A 25,338-nucleotide genomic window follows, 5' to 3' on the forward strand; every position below is an offset into this window, starting at 1 on the left:
CAGTCCTGAAATTAGATGATACACACGAGGAAGAAACACAAGTGTTGATTTGAAGAAAAGATTAGAGTGAAATACATCATAGAGAGGAAGAATGCATTCTATCTAATTTTGCAAGAAAAAAATGATTATAATTATCTGATTGAATACTGTTTACCTATTAAGATAAACAATAACAAGGAAAAAAATTGCCCTCAACAGGGTATAAAAGAGGGCCCGAGCAGAGATTCAGGAAACTCACTCTCCTAGAAACTCACCCAGAACCTCCACCCTCCGACACCATGGTCAACTCCTGTGGCTCCGTCTGCTCTGACCAGAGCTGTGGCCAAGGCTGCTGCCAGGAGACCTGCTGCCGCCCCAGCTGCTGCCAGACCACCTGCTGCCGCCCCACCTGCTGTGGCTCCAGCTGCTGTGGCTCCAGCTGCTGCAGGCCTACCTGCTGCATCACTAGCTGCTGCCGCCCCACCTGCTGTGGCTCCAGCTGCTGCCGCCCCTGCTGTGGCTCCAGCTGCTGCCGCCCCTGCTGTGTGTCTAGCTGCTGCCGCCCCTGCTGTGGCTCCTGCTGTGGCTCCAGCTGCTGTGGCTCCAGCTGCTGCCGCCCCTGCTGTGTGTCTAGCTGCTGCCGCCCCTGCTGTGTGTCTAGCTGCTGCCGCCCCACCTGCTGCGGCTCCAGCTGTTGCCGCCCCTGCTGTGGCTCCTGCTGTGGCTCCAGCTGCTGCCGCCCCTGCTGTGGCTCCTGCTGTGGCTCCAGCTGCTGCCGCCCCTGCTGTGGCTCCTGCTGTGGCTCCAGCTGCTGCAGGCCTACCTGCTGCCAGACCACCTGCTGCAAGACCACCTGCTGCCGCCCCTCTTGCTGTGGCTCCAGCTGCTGCCGCCCCCCCTGTGTTGTCTAGCTGCTGCCGCCCTACCTGCTGCCAGACCACCTGCTGCCAGACCACCTGCTGCCGTCCCACCTGCTGTCGCCCTGTCTGTTGTGGATCCTCCTGTTGTTGAACTACATTTTTCACCCCCAGCCCTGAGTCTACTATCAGTGCATCAAGCTTGTTCTCATTCCCTTTATCCACAGCACCCCACCCTGTTCTAATCCGTTGCTATGTTTATTAACCCCTGCCACCAAGCAACTATTTAAAAAGTAACAACTTAAACTAAATACCACACAAAACCTCCAAGCTGACGTTCAGTCAAATGACCAAATGTCTACTACTTCATGGGGAAGGTTTCACCTTTACACTGAATGTGTGCAGTAGAGTAATCATGTCTCAATAAATACTTATTTTCCTGGTACCAAAACATTTGTGGCTTTTAATTATTTTTTAGTTTTGATTATGAATTGGAGATGAGTTTGGATATTTGTTATGGGCACAGAGAAACTGATTTTGCATATAGCCATCAAAGCCTATCTATATATATAAAAGGCTAACATGTTAAATATCCGTTCAGGTAATGATATCACATAAAACAGCCAGCTCCCTCTCCCTTGCAACAGGCCATTTAACAATAAACAGCACCGCAGACCTGGTGCCCACAAAGCAACACTTGTCTTCCCCCAAGTGGGACACAGGCCGCGCCACCACCCCGGAACAACATCCCACCAAATGGCAGCTGATGCTGCCGAGACCCCATAGCACTATTGCACCCGACAGCCCAGCTCAGCCCAGAAATGATGGCTGTGAGAGCCAGGTAGTGACATCACATAACAATGCCCAGCTTCTTCTCCCTAGCAACAAGTAGCTTCCTTGCAGTTTCTTCAGCCCATGAAAACAACTTGCTTTATAGCCAGGTACAAACATTTCACACTTTAACCAAATGTCCGTAAATCCTCATCTCATTTGATCCTCCTAGAAGTCCTGGAATAGGTAGATAGGAGACTTAGGGGAATCCTCTTTTCTTTCATTAGCCAGAAAACAGAGATTTAGAAAGCTTAGAAACTTGACCCGACTGAAAAGAAGTAAGAAATAGTAGACCTTGAAAATGACTTCAGGTTTTCTCACTGCACAGAATATAATCAAACACTGCTGCAGTTAAATAGTTTACCCTTTGTTCTCACTACATGATCTACAATACTAATTTGCTTTGTGTTGACATTTACTGCTGTGTTGCTCATAATTACCTGAAAGAGAAGTTGGAGTGCTTCACTACAGAAAAAGTGTAGCTACATCAGAAAGCAGGTCTAATTAAGCAAGTTTATTTTATATATGTAAAAGGCTAATTGACTCGCACATACGAGATACATATAAAGCTCTCACTGGTGCCAATTGCATGCATGTTTCAATCTGTCATTGTCGTTCATGAATTTGGTTGACACTTCTATTATAGAGAAAGGGCAAATATGATATTAAAAATATTTCTTCTAATTAATTTCCTTTCAATGTGCACGAATTGGTGCACCAAGCCACTAGTATCAAAGAAAATGCCAAATAATTAGTCTTTCTCCAACCGGATTGCCCACATTGTCTGCCAGCAAGTTTATTGAGAGAAGACAAGAATATCTTTTTTACTAACTGAATTATGAACCATTTAGCAAGGTCCTTGTGCTATTGGGCTCCGGGAAGCTTATAAGCTGAATGAGACCCAATTCCCAACCCTCAGGTAACTCACAATGAAATCTTGGATTTAATAGAAAAATATATGTCAAGTAGAGTATGTTGATAATATTGGTGAAAAAGAGGATTCTATTCTATTGGAGAAGATAATATATAAGGATTGATTTCTAAAAATAAAATGTGTCAAGTCTGAAAATTGAGGGGAATGTCCAGATCACAGACACATAAGACAAGTCAAAGCAAGGAGAGGAGTGAATGAAAGCATAATGTTTGTATTCTTATGTAGGCAGTCCTTATTAAAAAGTATCAGAAAACCATTGTCTCATATGCTGCTAGCCTGTGGACTGGGAGCTGTGCCATCTCCCTCCACCTGGAGTGGCTCCATTTTCCCTGATTTATACCAATACTTCCAGATAAGAAAACATTTTTTAAAAGGTTTGAAAATCATTAATTGAAATAACAAATTCACATCAATATGAATAATGTGAATAAAATACTTAGAAGATGGCATAAGTGGGAAAATGTATATGAGAAATGTTATATTTGAAATATTAGTACTAAAAGGGACGGAGAGAGGGAGAGGGAGGGAGACCCAAAAAGCCACTGAAGTAGCAAAATTCTTCAATTCTTCCCTGATCTATGAGTTTTGCTTATGGATGACAATACTGTTTTGTACACATAAAATTTTCTAAGGGGTATATCTTTATGTTGTGCTCTTATATTTAACAAAACATAATTTTTTTAAAAAGACATATATGTTTCTGACTTCAAGGCAATAGACTAGAATTTTCAGATTTTTATATCAAATCTGCAAGAACCTCTTTATTTCTCAAATAAAATTGGATTGAATAGAGTCCTAGAGAATTAAGTACAAAAAAGGTAGCAGTTTAAAATCACCCTGTAAGGGAAGAATTATTTTTTAAATGGTATAGGTTGGCTAGTTAATTGGATAAAGAAAGAAGGACAAAAATCAGAGATACTAAATTCATTAAACCAAAACAAACTTCAATAGAGTGAAAAACTCATTATAAAAACAAAACTGTTAAAGTTCTAAAAGAAATCATGAGGGATTTTCAAACATAGTGTTAAAGCTTATCCTAAGCAATAAGAACAACAAAGCAACACACACACACACACACACACACACACACACACACCATAAAGGAAAAAATATAGCCAATTAATATAAATAAATGTGACCGCAGCTGAGTCATCAGTAGGTCTGTCATAACGATTCCTGGGTCACTCTTTTCCCCACATTCCAGGTCATTTAGAAATCTTGGCATTTTCTCCAGATTCCATAATTAGGGCTCCCTATAGCCTTCACCCCACAACAACTTGAATCTGCGTTTGTTCCCTCATTGTTCTGTGACAGAAGAGGCTCAGAACCTTCCCATAAAATGCTGTGTGGGGGCTCATCACACCAGCCACACCCCCCAGCAGAGGTCCAGTCAGGAGCCCACATCGTCATCATCCAGGTTGTGTCCACCTGGAAATTTGAGCCAGGGCAGAAGTGGCAACTGGCCAGGAATTTTTAAAGCAACATAAGTAGTTTGGTTTATAAGATGTTTGTGTTGCTTAAAATAGAAAGGGATCTTCAATCCCATTTCATCTAATCTCCTCTATCTGGATTTTTATTCCTTCTCTGTAACACCAGTTTACAATTCAAGCCTTCCACTGACTGTCTACAGAGGCGGTCATTCCATAGTCTTACTCACCATGGTGAGTTGAATTTGATTCTCTCTCTGAGACACCCACTTCCCTGATATCAGCCCTTTACAGTAAGCGGGGGGATGTCAATCCCTCACATACAGCAACCATTCGACGAGCCGACTAGAGTTTCTCAGAATGAGGGGCCCTGGCAGTTCAGCTCGCTCTTTATATACATTTCCCCTCTGGAGTCAAGGAAACCTGGGAAAAACTATAAAATTGGTTTTTATATTATGTTCTGCCCAATAGGCCTCAGTTTCAACCTCAGGATAGTTTCTGGGTGGCCATTCCTATCTTGAGTTAATCATCTTGAGAACAGAGTCACGGACATCTCAACTTGGTTGAGAATTTTCTCGTAAAATATGGAAATGAGAAATAAAACGAGAGTCTTTTCATCAAAATATTTGGAAGCCTTAAGGTAAGGGAGGTTGAATATGCTGAAAGATAAAATCATGATGCGAAAATTTGTAGACATCAGTGCACAAGACACTAAATCCCACAGGATGAGATGTCAGAGCCTTTCTGAGGCCTAGATGAGTAGTTATCAAAGCACATGGCAGGTGAGTTGGGGAGCTCTGACTATATTTACATTTGCGGAAACAGGGGAAAGAATTGATTTAACGTTGTATCCCCTCTCAGCCTCTTCCCCAGATGTACCATTATCAGGATGAGCCACGTTACTCGTGGTGTCAGGTAGAAGAGACTGAGAAGTGCTGGTCTATGTATATCCACTGCAAATGTATAAGAGAGATGGAAGCAGTTTGTAATGAAAAAGAAAAACGTGTTTCACAGGCTGAACATCCACGTCTACTGCCAACCAATATTGACATTATTCTCAGAATGTCAGCATTGATACAGTAATAAAAGTGTCTGTTATTCAACCTTTCAAAGGGAAATCCTGCCAGCCTTAGCCGGCTTGGCTCAGAGGTGAGAGTATCAGCCTGTGGACCAAAGAGTTCCGGGTTCGATTCGGGTTCATGCAGACTCCTCCCCAGTTCAGCCCTGGTCGGGGCTCATGCAGGAGGTAACCAATCAATGTATTTCTTTCACATCGATGCTTCTTTCTGTCTTTCCCTCTCTCTGCCTAAAATCAATGGGGAAATATCCTGGGGTGAGGATTAACAAAAAAGGACAGCAACAAAAAAGATATCCTGCTATTTCTGACAGCATGGATGGACCTGGAAGATATTCTGCTAAGTGAAATAAGTCAGTCAGAGAAAGACAAACACTATAAGAATCCACTTACATGAGATATCATAAGAGTCAAAATTTTTCATAGAAGATAATAAAATGGTGTTTTCCAGGGATTAGAGTAATGAGAAATGGGTAGTTAGTTGTTCAATGGACAGAACATTCTGGTTATACAAAAAACGCACACAGACACATTTTAGAGATGTGATGTATAAGATCATGTTTATAACAACAGCACATTATAGTGCACTTAAAACCTTGTGAAGAGGGATCTCATGCTAACGGTTCCCATCAGAAAGTCTAGAAAACGGTCTCTGATTCATTGTGAGGAGAGGAAATACCCTAAGAGTCTTATTCTCATGCCAGCAATGCCCTGATTCACATTCAACACTTCTCTGCCCACCTGACCCACAACGAATGAGACATCACACTAAAATGCAGCTGTATACCACCTCCCCAACTCACCAAAAGGAATGTGGGCTATTAGAACCTTTATCACCCAAGAAGAGACATGCTATGCTATGCAACATGAAACACACATACATGATATAAATGCATATCACGTGACAGCTTTCTTTAAGGAAGATGAATCAAGAAAGGCACATAAGAGATGATCCAGGAAGAGCTGAAGTGAGGAATGCTAATCCACCAGGAAAAAGAAGCAACGTTTTCCATCCATCTTGAAAAGGGGAGCCAGGAAAACAAACCTGGCTAATTTCATAATCACCTGTTAATGAGGACAAACAAGGACAAGGAAGAGCACAGCTCCTGATGACAGCAGCCCTCAGCAGGGTATAAAAGGGGACCTGGGGCAAGCGAACTTCCAAACCTTCCAACCCACCTTCCTGAAAACTCACTCCGAACCTCCACCCTCCGACACCATGGTCAACTCCTGTAGCTCCGTCTGCTCTGACCAGGGCTGTGGCCAAGGCTGCTGCCAGGAGACCTGCTGCCGCCCCAGCTGCTGCCAGACCACCTGCTGCCGCCCCACCTGCTGTGGCTCCAGCTGCTGTGGCTCCAGCTGCTGCAGGCCTACCTGCTGCATCACTAGCTGCTGCCGCCCCACCTGCTGTGGTTCCAGCTGCTGCCGCCCCTGCTGTGTGTCTAGCTGCTGCCGCCCCTGCTGTGTGTCTAGCTGCTGCCGCCCCTGCTGTGGCTCCTGCTGTGGCTCCAGCTGCTGTGGCTCCAGCTGCTGCAGGCCTACCTGCTGCATCACTAGCTGCTGCCGCCCCACCTGCTGTGGCTCCAGCTGTTGCCGCCCCTGCTGTGGCTCCAGCTGCTGTGGCTCCAGCTGCTGCAGGCCTACCTGCTGCCAGACCACCTGCTGCAAGACCACCTGCTGCCGCCCCTCTTGCTGTGGCTCCAGCTGCTGCCGCCCCCCCTGTGTTGTCTAGCTGCTGCCGCCCTACCTGCTGCCAGACCACCTGCTGCCAGACCACCTGCTGCCGTCCCACCTGCTGTCGCCCTGTCTGTTGTGGATCCTCCTGTTGTTGAACTACATTTTTCACCCCAGCCCTGAGTCTACTATCAGTGCATCAAGCTTGTTCTCATTCCCTTTATCCACAGCACCACCCTGTTCTAATCCGTTGCTATGTTTATTAACCCCTGCCACCAAGCAACTATTTAAAAAGTAACAACTTAAACTAAATACCACACAAAACCTCCAAGCTGACGTTCAGTCAAATGACCAAATGTCTACTACTTCATGGGGAAGGTTTCACCTTTACACTGAATGTGTTCAGTAGAGTAATCATGTCTCAATAAATACTTATTTTCCTGGTACCAAAACATTTGTGGCTTTTTAATTATTTTTTAGTTTTGATTATGAATTGGAGATGAGTTTGGATATTTGTTATGGGCACAGAGAAACTGATTTTGCATATAGCCATCAAAGCCTATCTATATATATAAAAGGCTAACATGTTAAATATCCGTTCAGGTAATGATATCACATAAAACAGCCAGCTCCCTCTCCCTTGCAACAGGCCATTTAACAATAAACAGCACCGCAGACCTGGTGCCCACAAAGCAACACTTGTCTTCCCCCAAGTGGGACACAGGCCGCGCCACCACCCCGGAACAACATCCCACCAAATGGCAGCTGATGCTGCCGAGACCCCATAGCACTATTGCACCCAACAGCCCAGCCCAGCCCAGAAATGATGGCTGTGAGAGCCAGGTAGTGACATCACATAACAATGCCCAGCTTCTTCTCCCTAGCAACAAGTAGCTTCCTTGCAGTTTCTTCAGCCCATGAAAACAACTTGCTTTATAGCCAGGTACAAACATTTCACACTTTAACCAAATGTCCGTAAATCCTCATCTCATTTGATCCTCCTAGAAGTCCTGGAATAGGTAGATAGGAGACTTAGGGGAATCCTCTTTTCTTTCATTAGCCAGAAAACAGAGATTTAGAAAGCTTAGAAACTTGACCCGACTGAAAAGAAGTAAGAAATAGTAGACCTTGAAAATGACTTCAGGTTTTCTCACTGCACAGAATATAATCAAACACTGCTGCAGTTAAATAGTTTACCCTTTGTTCTCACTACATGATCTACAATACTAATTTGCTTTGTGTTGACATTTACTGCTGTGTTGCTCACAATTACCTGAAAGAGAAGTTGGAGTGCTTCACTACAGAAAAAGTGTAGCTACATCAGAAAGCAGGTCTAATTAAGCAAGTTTATTTTATATATATTAAAGGCTAATTGACTCGCACATACGAGATACATATAAAGCTCTCGCTGGTGCCAATTGCATGCATGTTTCAATCTGTCATTGTCGTTCATGAATTTGGTTGACACTTCTATTATAGAGAAAGGGCAAATATGATATTAAAAATATTTCTTCTAATTAATTTCCTTTCAATGTGCACGAATTGGTGCACCGAGCCACTAGTATCAAAGAAAATGCCAAATAATTAGTCTTTCTCCAACCGGATTGCCCACATTGTCTGCCAGCAAGTTTATTGAGAGAAGACAAGAATATCTTTTTTACTAACTGAATTATGAACCATTTAGCAAGGTCCTTGTGCTATTGGGCTCCGGGAAGCTTATAAGCTGAATGAGACCCAATTCCCACCCCTCAGGTAACTCACAATGAAATCTTGGATTTAATAGAAAAATATATGTCAAGTAGAGTATGTTGGTAATATTGGTGAAAAAGAGGATTCTATTCTATTGGAGAAGATAATATATAAGGGTTGATTTCTAAAAATAAAATGTGTCAAGTCTGAAAATTGAGGGGAATGTCCAGATCACAGACACATAAGACAAGTCAAAGCAAGGAGAGGAGTGAATGAAAGCATAATGTTTGTATTCTTATGTAGGCAGTCCTTATTAAAAAGTATCAGAAAACCATTGTCTCATATGCTGCTAGCCTGTGGACTGGGAGCTGTGCCATCTCCCTCCACCTGGAGTGGCTCCATTTTCCCTGATTTATACCAATACAGTGAGCTTCCAGATAAGAAAACATTTTTTAAAAGGTTTGAAAATCATTAATTGAAATAACAAATTCACATCAATATGAATAAAATACTTAGAAGATGGCATAAGTGGGAAAATGTACATGAGAAATGTTATATTTGAAATATTAGTACTAAAAGGGACGAAGAGAGGGAGAGGGAGGGAGACACAAAAAGCCACTGAAGTAGCAAAATTCTTCAATTCTTCCCCGATCTATGAGTTTTGCTTATGGCTGACAATACTATTTTGTATACATAAAATTTTCTAAGGGGTATATCTTTATGTTGTGCTCTTATATTTAACACAACATAATTTTTTTTTAAAAAAGACATATATGTTTCTGACTTCAAGGCAATAGACTAGAATTTTCAGATTTTTATATCAAATCTGCAAGAACCTCTTTATTTCTCAAATAAAAATTGGATTGAATAGAGTCCTAGAGAATTAAGTACAAAGAAAAGGTGGCAGTTTAAAATCACCCTGTAAGGAAAGAATTATTTTTTAAATGGTATAGGTTAGCTAGTTAATTGGATAAAGAAAGAAGGACAAAAATCAGAGATACTAAATTCATTAAACCAAAACAAACTTCAATAGAGTGAAAAACTCATTATAAAAACAAAACTGTTAAAGTTCTAAAAGAAATCAGGAGGGATTTTCAAACATAGTGTTAAAGCTTATCCTAAGCAATAAGAACAACAAAGCAACACACACACACACACACACACACACACTCCATGAAGGAAAAAATATAGCCAATTAATATAAATAAATGTGACCGCAGCTGAGTCATCAGTAGGTCTGTCATAAGGATTCCTGGGTCACTCTTTTTCCCACATTCCAGGTCATTTAGAAATCTTGGCATTTTCTCCAGATTCCATTATTAGGGCTCCCTATAGTCTTCACCCCACAACAACTTGAATCTGCGTTTGTTCCCTCATTGTTCTGTGACAGAAGAGGCTCAGAACCTTCCCATAAAATGTTGTGTGGGGGCTCATCACACCAGCCACACCTCCCAGCAGAGGTCCAGTCAGGAGCACACATCGTCATCATCCAGGTTGTGTCCACCTGGAAATTTGAGCCAGGGCAGAAGTGGCAACTGGCCAGGAATTTTAAAAGCAACATGAGGAGTTTGGTTTATACCATGTTTGTGTTGCTTAAAATAGAAAGGGACCTTCAATCCCATTTCATCCGACCTCCTCCATCTGGATTTTTATTCCTTCTTGTAACACCAGTTTACAATTCAAGCCCTCCACTGACTGTCTGCAGAGGCGGTCATTTCATAGTCTTACTCACCATGGTGAGTCGAATTTGATTCTCTCTCTGAGACACCCACTTCCCTGAAATCAGCCCTTCACAGTAAGCGGGGGGATGTCAATCCCTCACATACAGCAACCATTCGACGAGCCGACTAGAGTTTCTCAGAATGAGGGACAATGATAGTTCAACTGGCTCTTTATATACATTTCCCCTCTGGAGTCAAGGAAACCTGGGAAAAAAGAAGGACAGTCACTATAAAATCGGTTTTTATATTATGTTCTGCCCAATAGACATCAGTTTCAACCTCAGGATAGTTTCTGGGTGGCCATTCCTATCTTGAGTTAATCATCTTGAGAACAGAGTCACGGACATCTCAACTTGGTTGAGAATTTTCTCGTAAAATATGGAAATGAGAAATAAAACGAGAGTCTTTTCATCAAAATATTTGAAAGCCTTAAGATAAGGGAGGTTGAATATGCTGAAAGATAAAATCATGATGCGAAAATTTGTAGACATCAGTGCACAAGACACTAAATCCCACAGGATGAAATGTCAGAGCCTTTCTGAGACCTAGATGAGTAGTTATCAAAGCACATGGCAGGTGAGTTGGGGAGCTCTGACTATATTTACATTTGGGGGGGGGAGAGAATTGATTTAATGTTGTATCCCCTCTCAGCCTCTTCCCCAGATGTACCATTATCAGGACGAGCCACGTTACTCGTGGTGTCAGGTAGAAGAGACTGAGAAGTGCTGGTCTATGTATATCCACTGCAAATGTATAAGAGAGATGGAAGCAGTTTGTAATGAAAAAGAAAAACGTGTTTCACAGGCTGAATATCCACGTCTACTGCCAACCAATATTGACATTATTCTCAGAATGTCAGCATTGATACAGTAATAAAAGTGCCTGTTATTCAACCTTTCAAAGGGAAATCCTGCCAGCCTTAGCCGGCTTGGCTCAGAGGTGAGAGTATCAGCCTGTGGACCAAAGAGTTCCGGGTTCGATTCGGGTTCATGCAGACTCCTCCCCAGTTCAGCCCTGGTCGGGGCTCATGCAGGAGGTAACCAATCAATGTATTTCTTTCACATCGATGCTTCTTTCTGTCTTTCCCTCTCTCTCCCTAAAATCAATGGGAAAATATCCTGGGGTGAGGATTAACAAAAAAGGACAACAACAAAAAAGATATCCTGCTATTTCTGACAGTATGGATGGACCTGGAAGACATTCTGCTAAGTGAAATAAGTCAGTCAGAGAAAGACAAACACTATAAGAATCCACTTACATGAGATATCATAAGAGTCAAAATTTTTCATAGAAGATAATAAAATGGTGTTTTCCAGGGATGAGAGTAATGAGAAATGGGTAGTTAGTTGTTCAATGGACAGAACATTCTGGTTATACAAAAAACGCACACAGACACATTTTAGAGATGTGATGTATAAGATCATGTTTATAACAACAGCACATTATAGTGCACTTAAAACCTTGTGAAGAGGGATCTCATGCTAACAGTTCCCATCAGAAAGTCTAGAAAATGGTCTCTGATTCACAGTGAGGAGAGGAAATACCCTAAGAGTCTTATTCTCATGCCAGCAATGCCCTGATTCACATTCAACACTTCTCTGCCCACCTGACCCACAACGAATGAGACATCACACTAAAATGCAGCTGTATACCACCTCCCCAACTCACCAAAAGGAATGTGGGCTATTAGAACCTTTATCACCCAAGAAGAGACATGCTATGCTATGCAACATGAAACACACATACATGATATAAATGCATATCACGTGACAGCTTTCTTTAAGGAAGATGAATCAAGAAAGGCACATAAGAGATGATCCAGGAAGAGCTGAAGTGAGGAATGCTAATCCACCAGGAAAAAGAAGCAACGTTTTCCATCCATCTTGAAAAGGGGAGCCAGGAAAACAAACCTGGCTAATTTCATAATCACCTGTTAATGAGGACAAACAAGGACAAGGAAGAGCACAGCTCCTGATGACAGCAGCCCTCAGCAGGGTATAAAAGGGGACCTGGGGCAAGCGAACTTCCAAACCTTCCAACCCACCTTCCTGAAAACTCACTCCGAACCTCCACCCTCCGACACCATGGTCAACTCCTGTAGCTCCGTCTGCTCTGACCAGGGCTGTGGCCAAGGCTGCTGCCAGGAGACCTGCTGCCGCCCCAGCTGCTGCCAGACCACCTGCTGCCGCCCCACCTGCTGTGGCTCCAGCTGCTGTGGCTCCAGCTGCTGCAGGCCTACCTGCTGCATCACTAGCTGCTGCCGCCCCACCTGCTGCCAGACCACCTGCTGCAGACCTACCTGCTGTGGCTCCTGCTGTGGTTCTAGCTGCTGCCGCCCCATCTGCTGCCAGACCACCTGCTGCCGCCCCAGCTGCTGTGTGTCCAGCTGCTGCCGGCCCTCCTGCTGTGGCTCCAGCTGCTGTGGCTCCAGCTGCTGCAGGCCTACTTGCTGCCAGACCACCTGCTGCCGTCCTATCTGCTGCCAGACCTGCTGCCGCCCCACCTGCTGCCAGACCACCTGCTGCCGCCCCACCTGCTGCCAGACCACCTGCTGCCGCCCCACCTGCTGCCAGACCACCTGCTGCCGCCCCACCTGCTGCCAGACCACCTGCTGCCGCCCAGTCTGCTCCAGCGGTTCCTGCTGCTGACTGCCCTGACCTGTGCCCACTGGTTTCCGTCAGCCCATCTTCTTGATGTAGTTTAACTGATCTGAGTCATGAGAGGCCAATTGTCAAAACTCAGTTCCAACTGATTCTTAAGCTGACTTTGGCCTCCAAATGTACTGCCTCCTCCCCTCCTTCTTGCCCCCACCCCACCATGTTACTGTCTGTCTCCCAAATGAACGCAAAGTTTGAATTTTCTCTGGAATCTTTCAACCAACATGTCATCCCAATGGATATATTTCTTCCTGGCCATCTTTTCTCATATGGAGATGTCCCTAAATCTTAAATAAATCTGAGCTTCCCGGCATACAAATACGAGAGTATCGTGTCTGATCCTGTTCCTCTTGACTTGCCATCCTTAGCTTTCAGGTGTTCTGTCCTTCTCTGCAGAGAGAGGGGGACAGCGGGTGATTTCAGGGTGCCCCCTCCATGCCGTCAGCACCCTTGTTTTAATAGAGGGAGATGGCTTCATACAGCGAACACTTGGATCTCTCCACCTGTGGACTTTCTCTGATGAAGGAGCCAGCTCTAGGCAGGCCAGGGTCCAAGTGTGTAGGAGCAGTGCTGGGCCAGTGATGGGTGGATACATGCTCTAGCTCTTTCCTTTCAGGTGGGGGCAAGGAGCACCACTCTCTAGAGGTGCTTGGTGGAATAGTGTCCAACTGCTCACAGGAGTAAGATGCTCATTCCATCATCCCGCATTGGCCTCCGCCCCTTCTCCAGATCACTTCCCAGGTTCCCTGGTGTGCTTTTAGGATTAGCAGACTATTTTATATGAAACTTGTGTTGGGGTCTGCCCCTGAGGGCACTCCATCTAAGATACCAGTGTTCCAATATCATTACCAGTGCCCTCAAAACATTTTTCCTGCATTATGAAAGGTTGCCATGCTGTTACAATCAAGTCCTGAATTATTATCAACTGAACCACTAAATCCTTTGCATATTTTCTGCTTCTTCTTGCCATTTTTTGCACAATATGTCTGAGAGAAATGATATCCCACAAGTAACATGGTTCGTCATGTTAGCAACTCTCATCCTAAAGGAGCCTGCTGCATTTATGAGGGAACCTTCCCCACCTGTGTGTCTTAGGTTGGATTTATTAAAAGCAGAGCCTGACACAAGGATTCTTGCACAAGTGATACATAGGAAGTGCTTTCAGGTGAAATCAGTAAGAAATGGAGGGGAGCACGTTAGGGAAGTAAAAGAAGATAAGCCAAAATGTGGTTGCCATAAAATTTTATGATCATCTGACCCCACAGATGCGGGTGTGAACAATACCACAGACCTGTCCCTCCTGGAGGCATAGTGGCTGGGCTTTGTACTACATCAGTTATTTCTAGTTCTGGACCACTCCGAGGGGAGTAGAGATGGAGAGCCACCTCCTCCTTTAGGGGAGAACAATGACCTGGAGAACATGTGATTGAACAATGTCGGCTATCAGCGGTCCACGCACACTAATTTGAGGATGGAGTTCATTATGGCAAAGGGCATCCATTATAAAGTCTACCCTGGGCACTCTTCAGGTCCATGAATTTTTCTCATTAAACTCACTCCAACTGATTGGTTACAATTTCTACAGAAACTTACAAGAGGAGGGTTTGTGGGCAACATCCCTGCTCTTCTGGCTGGCCTGTCTAGTGGAGGGACCAAATTCTAGTCCCTGAGTCTGAGCTCTCTGTTCCTATGTTTTCAGCTGTTACTACGGCCACAGCTGTTGTACTTGCCCCATATCTTGGAAATAGAAATTTCCAGAATGCCCTCAGGACACCACATTAATGCTAAATATTTTCCTCCTTGACGCCATTACTCTTTTCTTTGCTTGCTGATCACCTGGTACTAGAAGCTCAAAGTAATTAGGTGACAGCCATAGCTTTAATTCCAACCACACCTTTACTGTGCCTCATTAGCGGTAACTCTTTTCTGTTAGACCTAAGGCGTTTAGATGCACAGAGCCTACAATTATGGTGGAGGGAGGCATAAATCCCCACAAATGGATCACTGGGGATGAAGCAAATGGGGCAACTCCTATGGAGCAAAGTTCTGTGACAATATTCTCTAAGACAAGCTCCAACTTGAGAGAATAGACACTATTGAGCTTCTCAATATGCCTGTGTAGTGTACAGTGAGACATCCTAGGGAACAGTCAGTGAGCTGGCTTTTCTGGCCTTATGACTAAATCTATTCTACCATATCCACTTCTCTGCACCTTTTGACCCCTTCCTCCTCATTTGTGTGTTATGTGGTACAAGATAAAGTAAAATGGTCATAAGTACTAAAAGGTGATGAAGGTGAACGGTATGCAAGTAAAAGCATATATTCCCTTTTACCAACAATTAACCTTATTGTATATTTTATTTTAATATATCTATAGGTGCACAGAAAGTTATAAAAGAGTACAGCAATGTCTGCACGCCCTTCACCCAATTCCCCCCACCGGTCACATTCTATTTACAGTATATATCCAAACTTAGAAATTTAGATTAGTACAAATCACAGATCTTGTTCAGAATTTACCAGTTTTATAAGTGTGAGTATACGTGTGCATGCATGTGTGTATGTTTCTATGCAGTACAGTCATGTGTACTGTAATGATCTGTGTAACCACCATCACAATTAAGATACAGAACTGTCCTTCTCCGTAAGGCTCCATCTTTGTAGCCATACCCACTCCCTCCCACACATCATCCGACACCCCTGCCTACCACTACTTTGTTCTCCATCTCTATAATTTTATTTCCAAGCATGTTCTACAAATGGAATCTTACACTGTGTAACCTCTGGTGATTGGCTTTTTATACTCAGCAGTCTTCCACTGAGATCAAGCATGTTGTTCAGTGTATCAGTAGCTGTTCTATGTTATGGACACATATAGTTTGGTTTGTTCAACCATTCACCTATGAAGGATAACCTTAACTGTTTCGAGTTCATTCAACTACTCACTCATTTTTTCATTTTTGTGGAAAAATTGCATTGAGGCTTCCTACTTGCAGGCAAACACTATCATTTTTCATTCACAAGACATATTATCTCATTTGAATACTGTTGGCTTTAGCAAGTTTGTATCTATTTTCTTTGTCTCCTGTCCCTTATGACTTTTAAAAGTTTTATCATAAGCCTATATCTATTTTCCTCTTGGACTAAAGGGTTCTAATAATTTAGTCTTTCTTACAAAACAATCAATCTTCTGAGAATTAAAATATCACTTTTTTTTTTACAATCATCAATTTATGTCTCAATTTCTAAAAGGAAGAAAGGCTTTCCATGGGTAAATATTTGCTAGGAGAAAGAAATACAGGTTGTATTTGTCTCTGTAGCCTACTCAGTTATGTTCAAGAATTAGGAGACATAGTAAATTTGGCAGTGACCCAGAAATATAAATGTAGAGAAAAATAGTTTTCCCAGTGTTTTGTAGCACTTCCCTAAGTCATAACATCACAGCAGAATTATCTTTTTTTTTTTTTTTTTAAAGAATAGCTGGGTATTTTATTTTGGGTTCTTTCTGCATGGATGAGCACAAAGGGACATTGACTATATGCTATTTTAAAAATTCTAATTTTACTTAACTATTGTACTTCTGAGGACAATTATCAATTCTAAAATAAAATCATGGACATAGAAGTAAATGAAAAAAAAACAGTCAATAAAAGGGGATTGAATAGTCATAAACTTATGGATTTGTAGAACTGAGAATCACATTAAAGACCCTCTAACCCAGGGATATTCACATCGTGGGGTGTGTCACCAAATAGACTCCAGAATAGACTTAAAAGCCTATATAAACTCAGTATAGACTAAAAATGTCTATACTATAATAATAAAAATTATGTAAGTCAGCTTGTTAATTTCTGGACAAAGAAAGGAGAGAGTTAACACATCATTAAACCAAAGCAAATTTCATTTGGATGAAAAACTCAATATAAAAATTAAACTGTTAATGTACTAGAAGAAATCATGAGGAATTTTTAAACATACTTTTAAGCTTATCCTATGGAACACACACACACACACACACACACACACACACACCATGAAGAAAAATATATACTAATTTAATATAAATGAAAATTATCTCTACTGAGTCATCAGTAGGACTCACTCATCAGAGCTCCTAGGGGACAACCTTTTCCTAAAACAAGAGGTCATATGGAATTCGAGTTTTTTTTCAGGCTCCATGATGAGGCTCTCCAGGGCCTCTGCCCCCACAGCAACTTAATCTCGGTTCTTGTTCCCTCATCTTTCTGTGACAGGAGAAGAGGCTCAGGACCTTTCCAATAAAATGCTGCATCTGGCTCACCAGCGTTATGACAACACAGGCTCAGCACACCAGGCACACCTCCCAGCCGAGGTCCCATCAGGAGCCCGGGTTGTTAGAACCCGGGTATGTCCACCTAAAAATCAGAGCCAGGGCAGAAGAAGAAACTAGGCCAGAAAAAAAAAAAATGAAGAGTTTGGTTTTATTCAACCTTATGGTAGAGAGGGCTCCTCAAACCCATGTCATCGAATCTCCACCACCTGGTTCTTGATTCTTCCTCTGTAAAACCAGCTTAGAGTTCAAGCTCTCTCCACTGACTATGCTTAGAAGCAGCCATTCCATAAACCACAGTCACCATGGTGACTCAAATTTGTTTCTATGAGACACCCACTTAGGCTGTATCAGTCTATTATAGGAATCTGGGGAAAGTCGATCTCTTATGTACAGCAACAGTATGACCAGCTGATTGTTTAAAAAAAATGAGGGGCACTGGCAGATCATCTGTTAGCTCCTTTTATACAGTTTCCTCTTGAGTCAAGAAAAGTCAGGGAGGGAGTAGGACACTTAGTTTAAATCTGTTTGTTTTTGTATTATGTCCTACCAAATAGGTAATAGCTCCAACGTATAGTTTCTGGATAGCCATTCCTGTCTTGGACTAGCTATCCTGAGAACATAGCCAAGGACATCTCAATTTGGTTGAGAGTCTTCTCATAAATTATGTAAATGAGAAATAAAATGAGAGTCTTTTCATCAAAAGATTTGGAGTCCATGATGTTGAGGACAATGGAATATGCTAAATGACAGAATCTGGTTCAGAAAGCCCTAGACATCCTTGCACAAAACTATAAATCCCACAGGTCAGAGCCTTTCAAAAGTTTAGATGAGTAGTTATTAATGCACATAGCACATGAGTTGGGTAGTTCTAACTGTATTTAAAAATTTGGGCCCAACTAGTGTGGGTCAGTGGTTGAGAGTCACGGTTCAATTCCTAGTCAGGTTGCAGGCTTGATCCAGGAGGCAGCTGATCAATGAATCTCTCTCATCATTGATGTTTCTATCGCTCTCTCCCTCTCCTTTCCTTTCTGAATTAAAAATATTTTTTTAATTAGGAGAAGAACTGATTTGAACCTCCACACACCCTAACATTACATTTCCTCTCATCGCTTCTTCCCGAGGTGTACCATCATCAGTACACCTGTTATCAGGTGGAAGAAGAGCTTGAGAACTGCTGGTCTATACTCTACCTACTGCAAATCTGTAAGAAAGATCGAAGCAGTTTGTAATGAAAAAGACAAGATGTGTACAAGATATTAATTTCCAGGATAAGCCACACGTACTGCTGACCACTGTTGCCACTAAACTCTGAATGCCAACACTGATACATTGATGAAAGTGTGTATTATTCAGCCTTAAATAAATTCTGCCAAGTGTGACAACATAAATGGACCTGAAAGATATTATGCTACATGAAGTCGGTCAGTCATGGAAGTACAAATACTGCATGCTCCACTCATTGAGATATTTAAAGTAGTCAAAATTCATAGAAGCAGAGAATAAAATGGTGACTTTTAGGAACCGGGGGAGGAGGAAGTGGGTTGTTATTGTTCAATTAGTACAGAGTTAAAGGTATACAAGATGAATGAATTTTAGAAATTTGCTATACAGCAGTATGCCTATAGTTGACAATAATAGTATGATGCACTTAAGAAGGTAGATCCTATGCTAATGTTTTTAACACACACACAAAAAAAAAAAAAAAAAAACACAAAGGGACCCAAAAACTCTTTAGAGGTGAAGAATAGATTTTTACCTTAATTTTGGAAATGATATTATGGTGCATGCATAAGCCCAAACTCATCAGAATGTATACATTAGACGTGCAATTTTTTGTATATTATATATACCTTAATAAAGCTGAAGACAAAGAAGAAACATCAAAATTACATTACTTAGTGTTTCTTCATACACCAGTTATTTGTTTCCCATCAAAAAGTCTAGAAAATAGGCCACAATTCACAGGAGGGAAAGGAAAAACTCTAAGAGTCTTATTCTCATGCCAGCAATGCCCCGATTCACATTAAACACTTCTCTGCCCACCTAACCCACAGGGAATGAGACATCACACTAAAATGCAGTATACCCCCCAAGTCACCAAAAGGAATGTGGCTTATTATCACCCAAAGGGAGACATGCTGGGCTGTGCAACATGAGACACACATACATGGTCTATATGCATAAATCGCGTGACAGCTTTCTTTAAGGAAGATGAAGCAAGAAAGACATAAGAGATGACCCAGGAAGAGTTGAAGTGAGGAATGCTAACCCACCAGGAAAAGGAAATGTTTTCCATCCATCTTGAAAAGGGGAGCCAGGAAAACAAACCTGGCTAATTTCATAATCACCTGTTAATGAGGACAAACAAGGACAAGGAAGAGCACAGCTCCTGATGACAGCAGCCCTCAGCAGGGTATAAAAGGGGACCTGGGGCAAGTGGACTTCCAAACCTTCCAACCCACCTTCCTGAAAACTCACTCCGAACCTCTACCCTCCGACACCATGGTCAACTCCTGTGGCTCCGTCTGCTCTGACCAGAGCTGTGGCCAAGGCTGCTGCCAGGAGACCTGCTGCCGCCCCAGCTGCTGCCAGACCACCTGCTGCCGCCCCACCTGCTGTGGCTCCAGCTGCTGTGGCTCCAGCTGCTGCAGGCCTACCTGCTGCATCACTAGCTGCTGCCGCCCCACCTGCTGTGGCTCCAGCTGCTGCCGCCCCTGCTGTGGTTCTAGCTGCTGCCGCCCCTGCTGTGTGTCTAGCTGCTGCCGCCCCTGCTGTGGTTCTAGCTGCTGCCGCCCCTGCTGTGTGTCTAGCTGCTGCCGCCCCTGCTGTGTGTCTAGCTGCTGCCGCCCCTGCTGTGTGTCTAGCTGCTGCCGCCCCTGCTGTGGCTCCTGCTGTGGCTCCAGCTGCTGTGGCTCCAGCTGCTGCAGGCCTACCTGCTGCATCACTAGCTGCTGCCGCCCCACCTGCTGTGGCTCCAGCTGCTGCCGCCCCTGCTGTGGCTCCAGCTGCTGCCGCCCTACCTGCTGCCAGACCACCTGCTGCAAGACCACCTGCTGCCGCCCCTCTTGCTGTGGCTCCAGCTGCTGCCGCCCCCCCTGTGTTGTCTAGCTGCTGCCGCCCTACCTGCTGCCAAACTACCTGCTGCCAGACCACCTGCTGCCATCCCACCTGCTCTAGCGGTTCCTGCTGGTGATCCTTGTAACCTGTGCAGACCTGTTTTTCATGAACCATCTACTCAATGTAGTTGAAATTGAGCTGAGTCATGAGAGTCCAATTTACAAAACTCGGTTTCAACTGATTCTTTAACTGATTGTGGCCTCCAAATATAATGCCTCCCTCTCTGCCCCTATATGTTACTCTCTCTCCCAAATGAATAGAAAGCTTCAATTTTCTCTGTAATTCTTCAATGTCTATGTCATCCCCATTGATATATTTCTTCCTTACCACATTTTCTCATATGAAGATGTCCCCAAATCTTAAATAAATCTTAATTTCCCAAGCATACAAATACAAGAGTATTATGTCTCATTTTTCCTTTTTGAATCAGCATTCTTATCTGTCCACTCTTCTGTTGCTCTCCGCAGAAAGCAGTCTACAGCAGGTGATTTTAGAATTTCTAACTTTAGTCCCACATCATCCTCACTCTATTATAGGAAGATGGTTTCCTATAGCAACCAGCTAGAACTTCCTCAGTAGAGAACTTCCTGCATATGAAAGAGCCAGCTCTGGGCAGGCCAAAAGTCGGAGTTAATGTCTCTGGGAACATTGTTCAACCAGTGGACGGGAGTTTTTGGTCAATGCTATGACTTCTTTTTTTCTAGTGGGGGCATGCTGTTCCAGTTTCCAGAGCTTCTCGGTGGGATTGCACCCTATTTGTCTATAGGAATCATCTTTTCATTAAATCATTTATATTGTGGGTCAAGCATCCAGATGCAGCTCAGCTGACCTCTCCACTTCATCCACTTTCACAACTCTGCAATCGAGGTGATAGCTGGCACTGGGGTCCCATCTAAAATCTTGACTGAGCCAAAACCAGTTTGGCTCAGTGGATAGAGCATCGGCCTATGGACTGAAAGGTCCCAGGTTCGATTCCGGTCAAGGGCACATATCTTAGTTGTGGGCACATCCCCAGTAGGGGGTGTGCAAGAGGCAACTGATTCGTGTTTCTCGCTCATCGATGTTTCTAACTCTCTATCCCTCTCTCTTTCTCTCTTTAAAAAAATCAATAAAATAAAATAAATAAAGTCTTGACTGAGCAGGAATCCAGTTCAAGTTCACTTATGTGGTTGGTGACAGGATTCAGTTCCTTGAGACCCATTAGAGTCAGAGCCTCAGTTCCCTCTGGTTGTCAGCAGAGACTGCTCTCCGTGCTTTGCCACATACCGCTCACTTCCTTCAGAGCCAGTAAGGAAGAGAGATCTGGCTAGTCACCATCTTTTGTAACTAAGTCACTTGATGTTGATTAGAAGCAATTTTCTCACAAGGATGGAAATATGTAAGACCATGAACACCTGGAGGTAGAAACCACTGGGTCACCTAAAGGGCTGCCTACCACAACTCTTACATAATATTGAGTGAGAGAATAAAAACACACAATACATAGATGAAGATTCCACTTACATAAAATTCAAAAATATGTAAAACTAAACTATAGTTATTAGGATGCATACCTAGGTGGTAAAACTGTAAAGCACATCAGTGAAAGGACTACTTTAAGAATCAGAACAGTAAGAATCAGGGGGGAAGGAGAGTGATGTGGTAGAGAAGACACATTCAGGGCCATGGACAGCAATGTCCTATTTCTTGACCTGGGTGTGGGGATAGATAGATGCTTGCTTCATAATTATTTATTACTAGAGGCCCGGTGCATGAAATTCATGAATGGGAGGGGGGTCCCTCAGCCCAGCCTGCACCCTCTTCAATCCTGGACCCCTCAGAACTGCTGGCTCCTAACTGCTCACCTGCTTGCCAGCCTGATCCCCTTACTGCTCTCCCCTGCCTGCCTGATTGCCTCTAACTGCCTCTGCCTCAGCCCCGCCACCATACTTTGTCTGAAAGGTCTTCTGGAAGATGTTCAGTCTAATCGTATATTACCCTATTATTAGTATAGATATTACACATGTATGTCTTATACACTTTTCAGTATAGAGTAGTCTCCCCCCTTGAATGTGAGGTTTTGTTTTCAGTAGTTTTAGCAACCCACAGTTGCCCATGGTCTGAAAATAGTAAATGGAAAATTCAAAAAATAACTCATAGTTTTAAGTTGCATGCCATTCTGGGTAGCAGGTGAAATCTTGTGCTGTCCTGTTCCATCCCACCCAGGTTGTGAATCTTCCCTCTGTCCAGTGAATCCATACTGTATATGCTACCCATTTTGTAGCTGTCTCAATAATTAGATCAACTCTCTTGGTGTTGCAGTGCTTGTGTTCCTTATTTACTGCTGCTGGTCATCCTGACCTGTGCCCCAAGTGTAAGAACAGTGATTCTGGTAATTCAAACATGCCAAAGAAAAGCCCTAAAGTGCTCCTTTTAAGAGAAAGTTCTTAATAAGAAAATATTTTTTAAAGCATATGCTGAGGCTGCTAATTTCTACAGTAAGAATGGATCTTCTGCCCTAGCTAGTTTGCTCAATGGATAGAGCACTGGCCTGCTGACTGAAGGGTCCCGGGTTCAATTCTGGTCAAGGGCACCTTCCTATCTAGGGCACAAGCCCAGGTTGTGAGCTCAATCCCCAGTAGGGGGCATACCGGAGAAAGCTTATCAATAATTCTCTCTCCCCCCGACCCCCTTCCTCTCTGAAATCCATAAAAATATACACTGAGTAGCCAAATTATTATGATCTCTGAACTCATAATAATCTGGCCACTCAGTGTATTTGTATCTCAAATGGGTACCAAAAATATTCTAGATTTACCTATTTGCCCTGAGCTTTTTATCAGCCAGTGCAAAGGGGAAAACTGATCAGGTGCACGATTTATAGTATCTTTGATATCAAATAAATGATGTACTCAAGAGAAGTACACTGAGTGGCCAGATTATTATGCATTCAAAGATCATAATAATCTGGCCACTCAGTGTATATACTGTATATTGTTTTTTAAAAAAGAATGGATTTTCTATCCACAAATTTTGTTGAAGGAAAAATTTGTAGAGAGACCACATTTCACATAACTTTTATTACAGTATAGTCTTATAACTGTTCTATTTTATTACTAGTTATGTTTGTTCATCTCCTACTCTGCCTAATATACATGTAAATTAAACTTTAATAAAGAGACCAGCTGGAGAGAGATGCTGCAAACATATCTGCCAGCAAAGTAACAACGTAATAAACTGTGGGATGTTGTAGTAACCAGAGCCATGTAGATAAATTGTCCGCCATGGTTTAGGGTACAGAACATGATCCAAAGTTTGAAACATCTAAGGAAACCCATTCCAGTGACATAGAAGCCACCAACATCACACGCATACAAAGGTCCCCTTCCTCATTGCTCACAAATGACCCACAGGGGTCATTTTTCTCTTGTCCCATGCCCGATGCCACACTATGCTGATGGAATTTTCTCCACATGAGTCACTGGAAGAAATGCACAACCAGGAATACATCTGCCCAGATCCCATCCTGAGGGGATACGGAGGGAGAGTAAGGAATGTCACCCCAAATGCTAAATGGAGGAGGAGAGTGTGGTCTAGAACATGCCCACAGGTCTGACTCAGAGGAAAAGCAAATCAGACAGAATTTAGCATATCTGGAAAGGAAAATGTTGTTTTCAATAAGTTTAAACCATTAAGAAGATAAACATTATGTGTAATATGATAATTACTCAAACATTAGGTACATAAAAACAAGGAAGCATGTGGACAGCTCACCCTGTCCAGACAGTATATAAGAGGCCCTGCCACCAGGAGACCCCCAAACTCAACAACCTCACTCTCCTGGAAACCCACCCAAAACCTTCACCCTCTCACACCATGTCCTGTTGTGGCTCCAGCTGCTGTGGCTCTTGCTGCTGCCGCCCCAGCTGCTGCATTTCTAGCTGTTGCCGCCCCTCTTGCTGTGGCTCTTGCTGTGGCTCTTGCTGTGGCTCTTGCTGCTGCCATCCCTGCTGCCGTCCCTGCTGCTGCATTTCTAGCTGCTGCCGCCCCTCTTGCTGTGGCTCCAGCTGCTGTGGCTCCAGCTGCTGCCGGCCCTGCTGCTGCCCCTGCTGCTGCCTCCGCCCAGTCTGTGGCCAGGTCTCCTGCCACACCAACTGCTATCGCCCCACCTGTGTCATCTCCACCTGCCCCCGCCCCATGTGCTGTGCCGTCTGTGACTGCTGAATCTTTGCCTGTAATCTGTCACACACTGGATGTCCTCACAAGTCACCTAAAATGTGTTGAGCCAGCCAGTGACTGGGGAATGAACTCTTAGCTGCCAATTCTTCTGATTTGGCATATGGAGTTGGTGTTCAACTCCAGGAAATGATAAATGAAAACACATTTGTCAAATGGTTTTAACCGAGGCCCGGATGCATCTATGTTTGAACCGACACTGTCTCACCCAAAATATATACTATATGTGATGATCTCATATAACATTGTCTCCGTATGTTCTTAATAAACAGCCATTTTCCCTGATATCAAAATCTGCTGATTTGTTAATTTGATGTGTGCGTGCATGTGTGTGTACATGTGTGTCTTTATGACTTCACACTAAGAAATGTTGCATGAAATGCAGGACAGTAAGTTTAGAAACAGATACTTATCTTGGAATCAAAATTCCACAGGGCATTCCTTGCATGACACAGGCAAAGTTATTTAATATCTTTAAGCCTTGGTTTTTTCTCTCTGTGAAATGGGGATAATTCATTATGCTCTTCAAAGGTTCATAGACATAATCCATGTAATAAATACACTTAGCACAGAGGTGAGGAGCATGATGTAAGCTCTCAGTAAATATCATTTTTATTGTTACTATTATTGAAACACTACTCTGGTTGAGAAAAGTACCTTAGAATCATGTTCTCTTTGACGGAACAACAAAGACAGTTTGTATAATGGTTTCACTGTCCTCTAGAACTTTAAGTATTGGCATATGTCTCAAATGTCCCTTAAAAACTCCACAGAGTTGAACATCATAGAGACATCTAAATTTCACTGTATTTGCAGTACGTTCCATTACGGTTGTGTTAATACATTTGCG

General features: G+C 43.1%; 1 protein-coding gene across 7 annotated transcripts; it reads left to right on the forward strand.

Annotated features, from left to right (window-relative positions):
- Positions 1-278: 278 nt before the first annotated feature.
- LOC311611467 (uncharacterized protein) lies at positions 279-24,476 on the forward strand (the record flags this gene model as incomplete). 7 transcript variants are annotated; one of them, XM_084863698.1, is made up of 3 exons in its annotated part: positions 19,659-19,738; positions 20,060-20,255; positions 24,138-24,476. In XM_084863698.1, the coding sequence occupies 3 exons, from the start codon at positions 19,659-19,661 to the stop codon at positions 24,474-24,476; spliced, it is 615 nt and encodes a 204-aa protein (XP_084719824.1). The 7 variants fall into 7 exon arrangements, with proteins under 7 accessions (XP_084719826.1, XP_084719823.1, XP_084719827.1 ...); XM_084863700.1 differs by lacking the exons at positions 19,659-19,738; positions 20,060-20,255; positions 24,138-24,476 and adding exons at positions 279-388; positions 6,403-6,835; XM_084863697.1 differs by lacking the exons at positions 19,659-19,738; positions 20,060-20,255 and adding an exon at positions 12,272-12,732 and having other exon boundaries at positions 24,335-24,476.
- Positions 24,477-25,338: the final 862 nt, after the last annotated feature.

This window comes from Pipistrellus hanaki, assembly GCF_964339955.1.
Source record: "Pipistrellus hanaki genome assembly, chromosome: 16".
In the NCBI taxonomy this organism is placed as follows: Eukaryota; Metazoa; Chordata; class Mammalia; order Chiroptera; family Vespertilionidae; genus Pipistrellus; species Pipistrellus hanaki.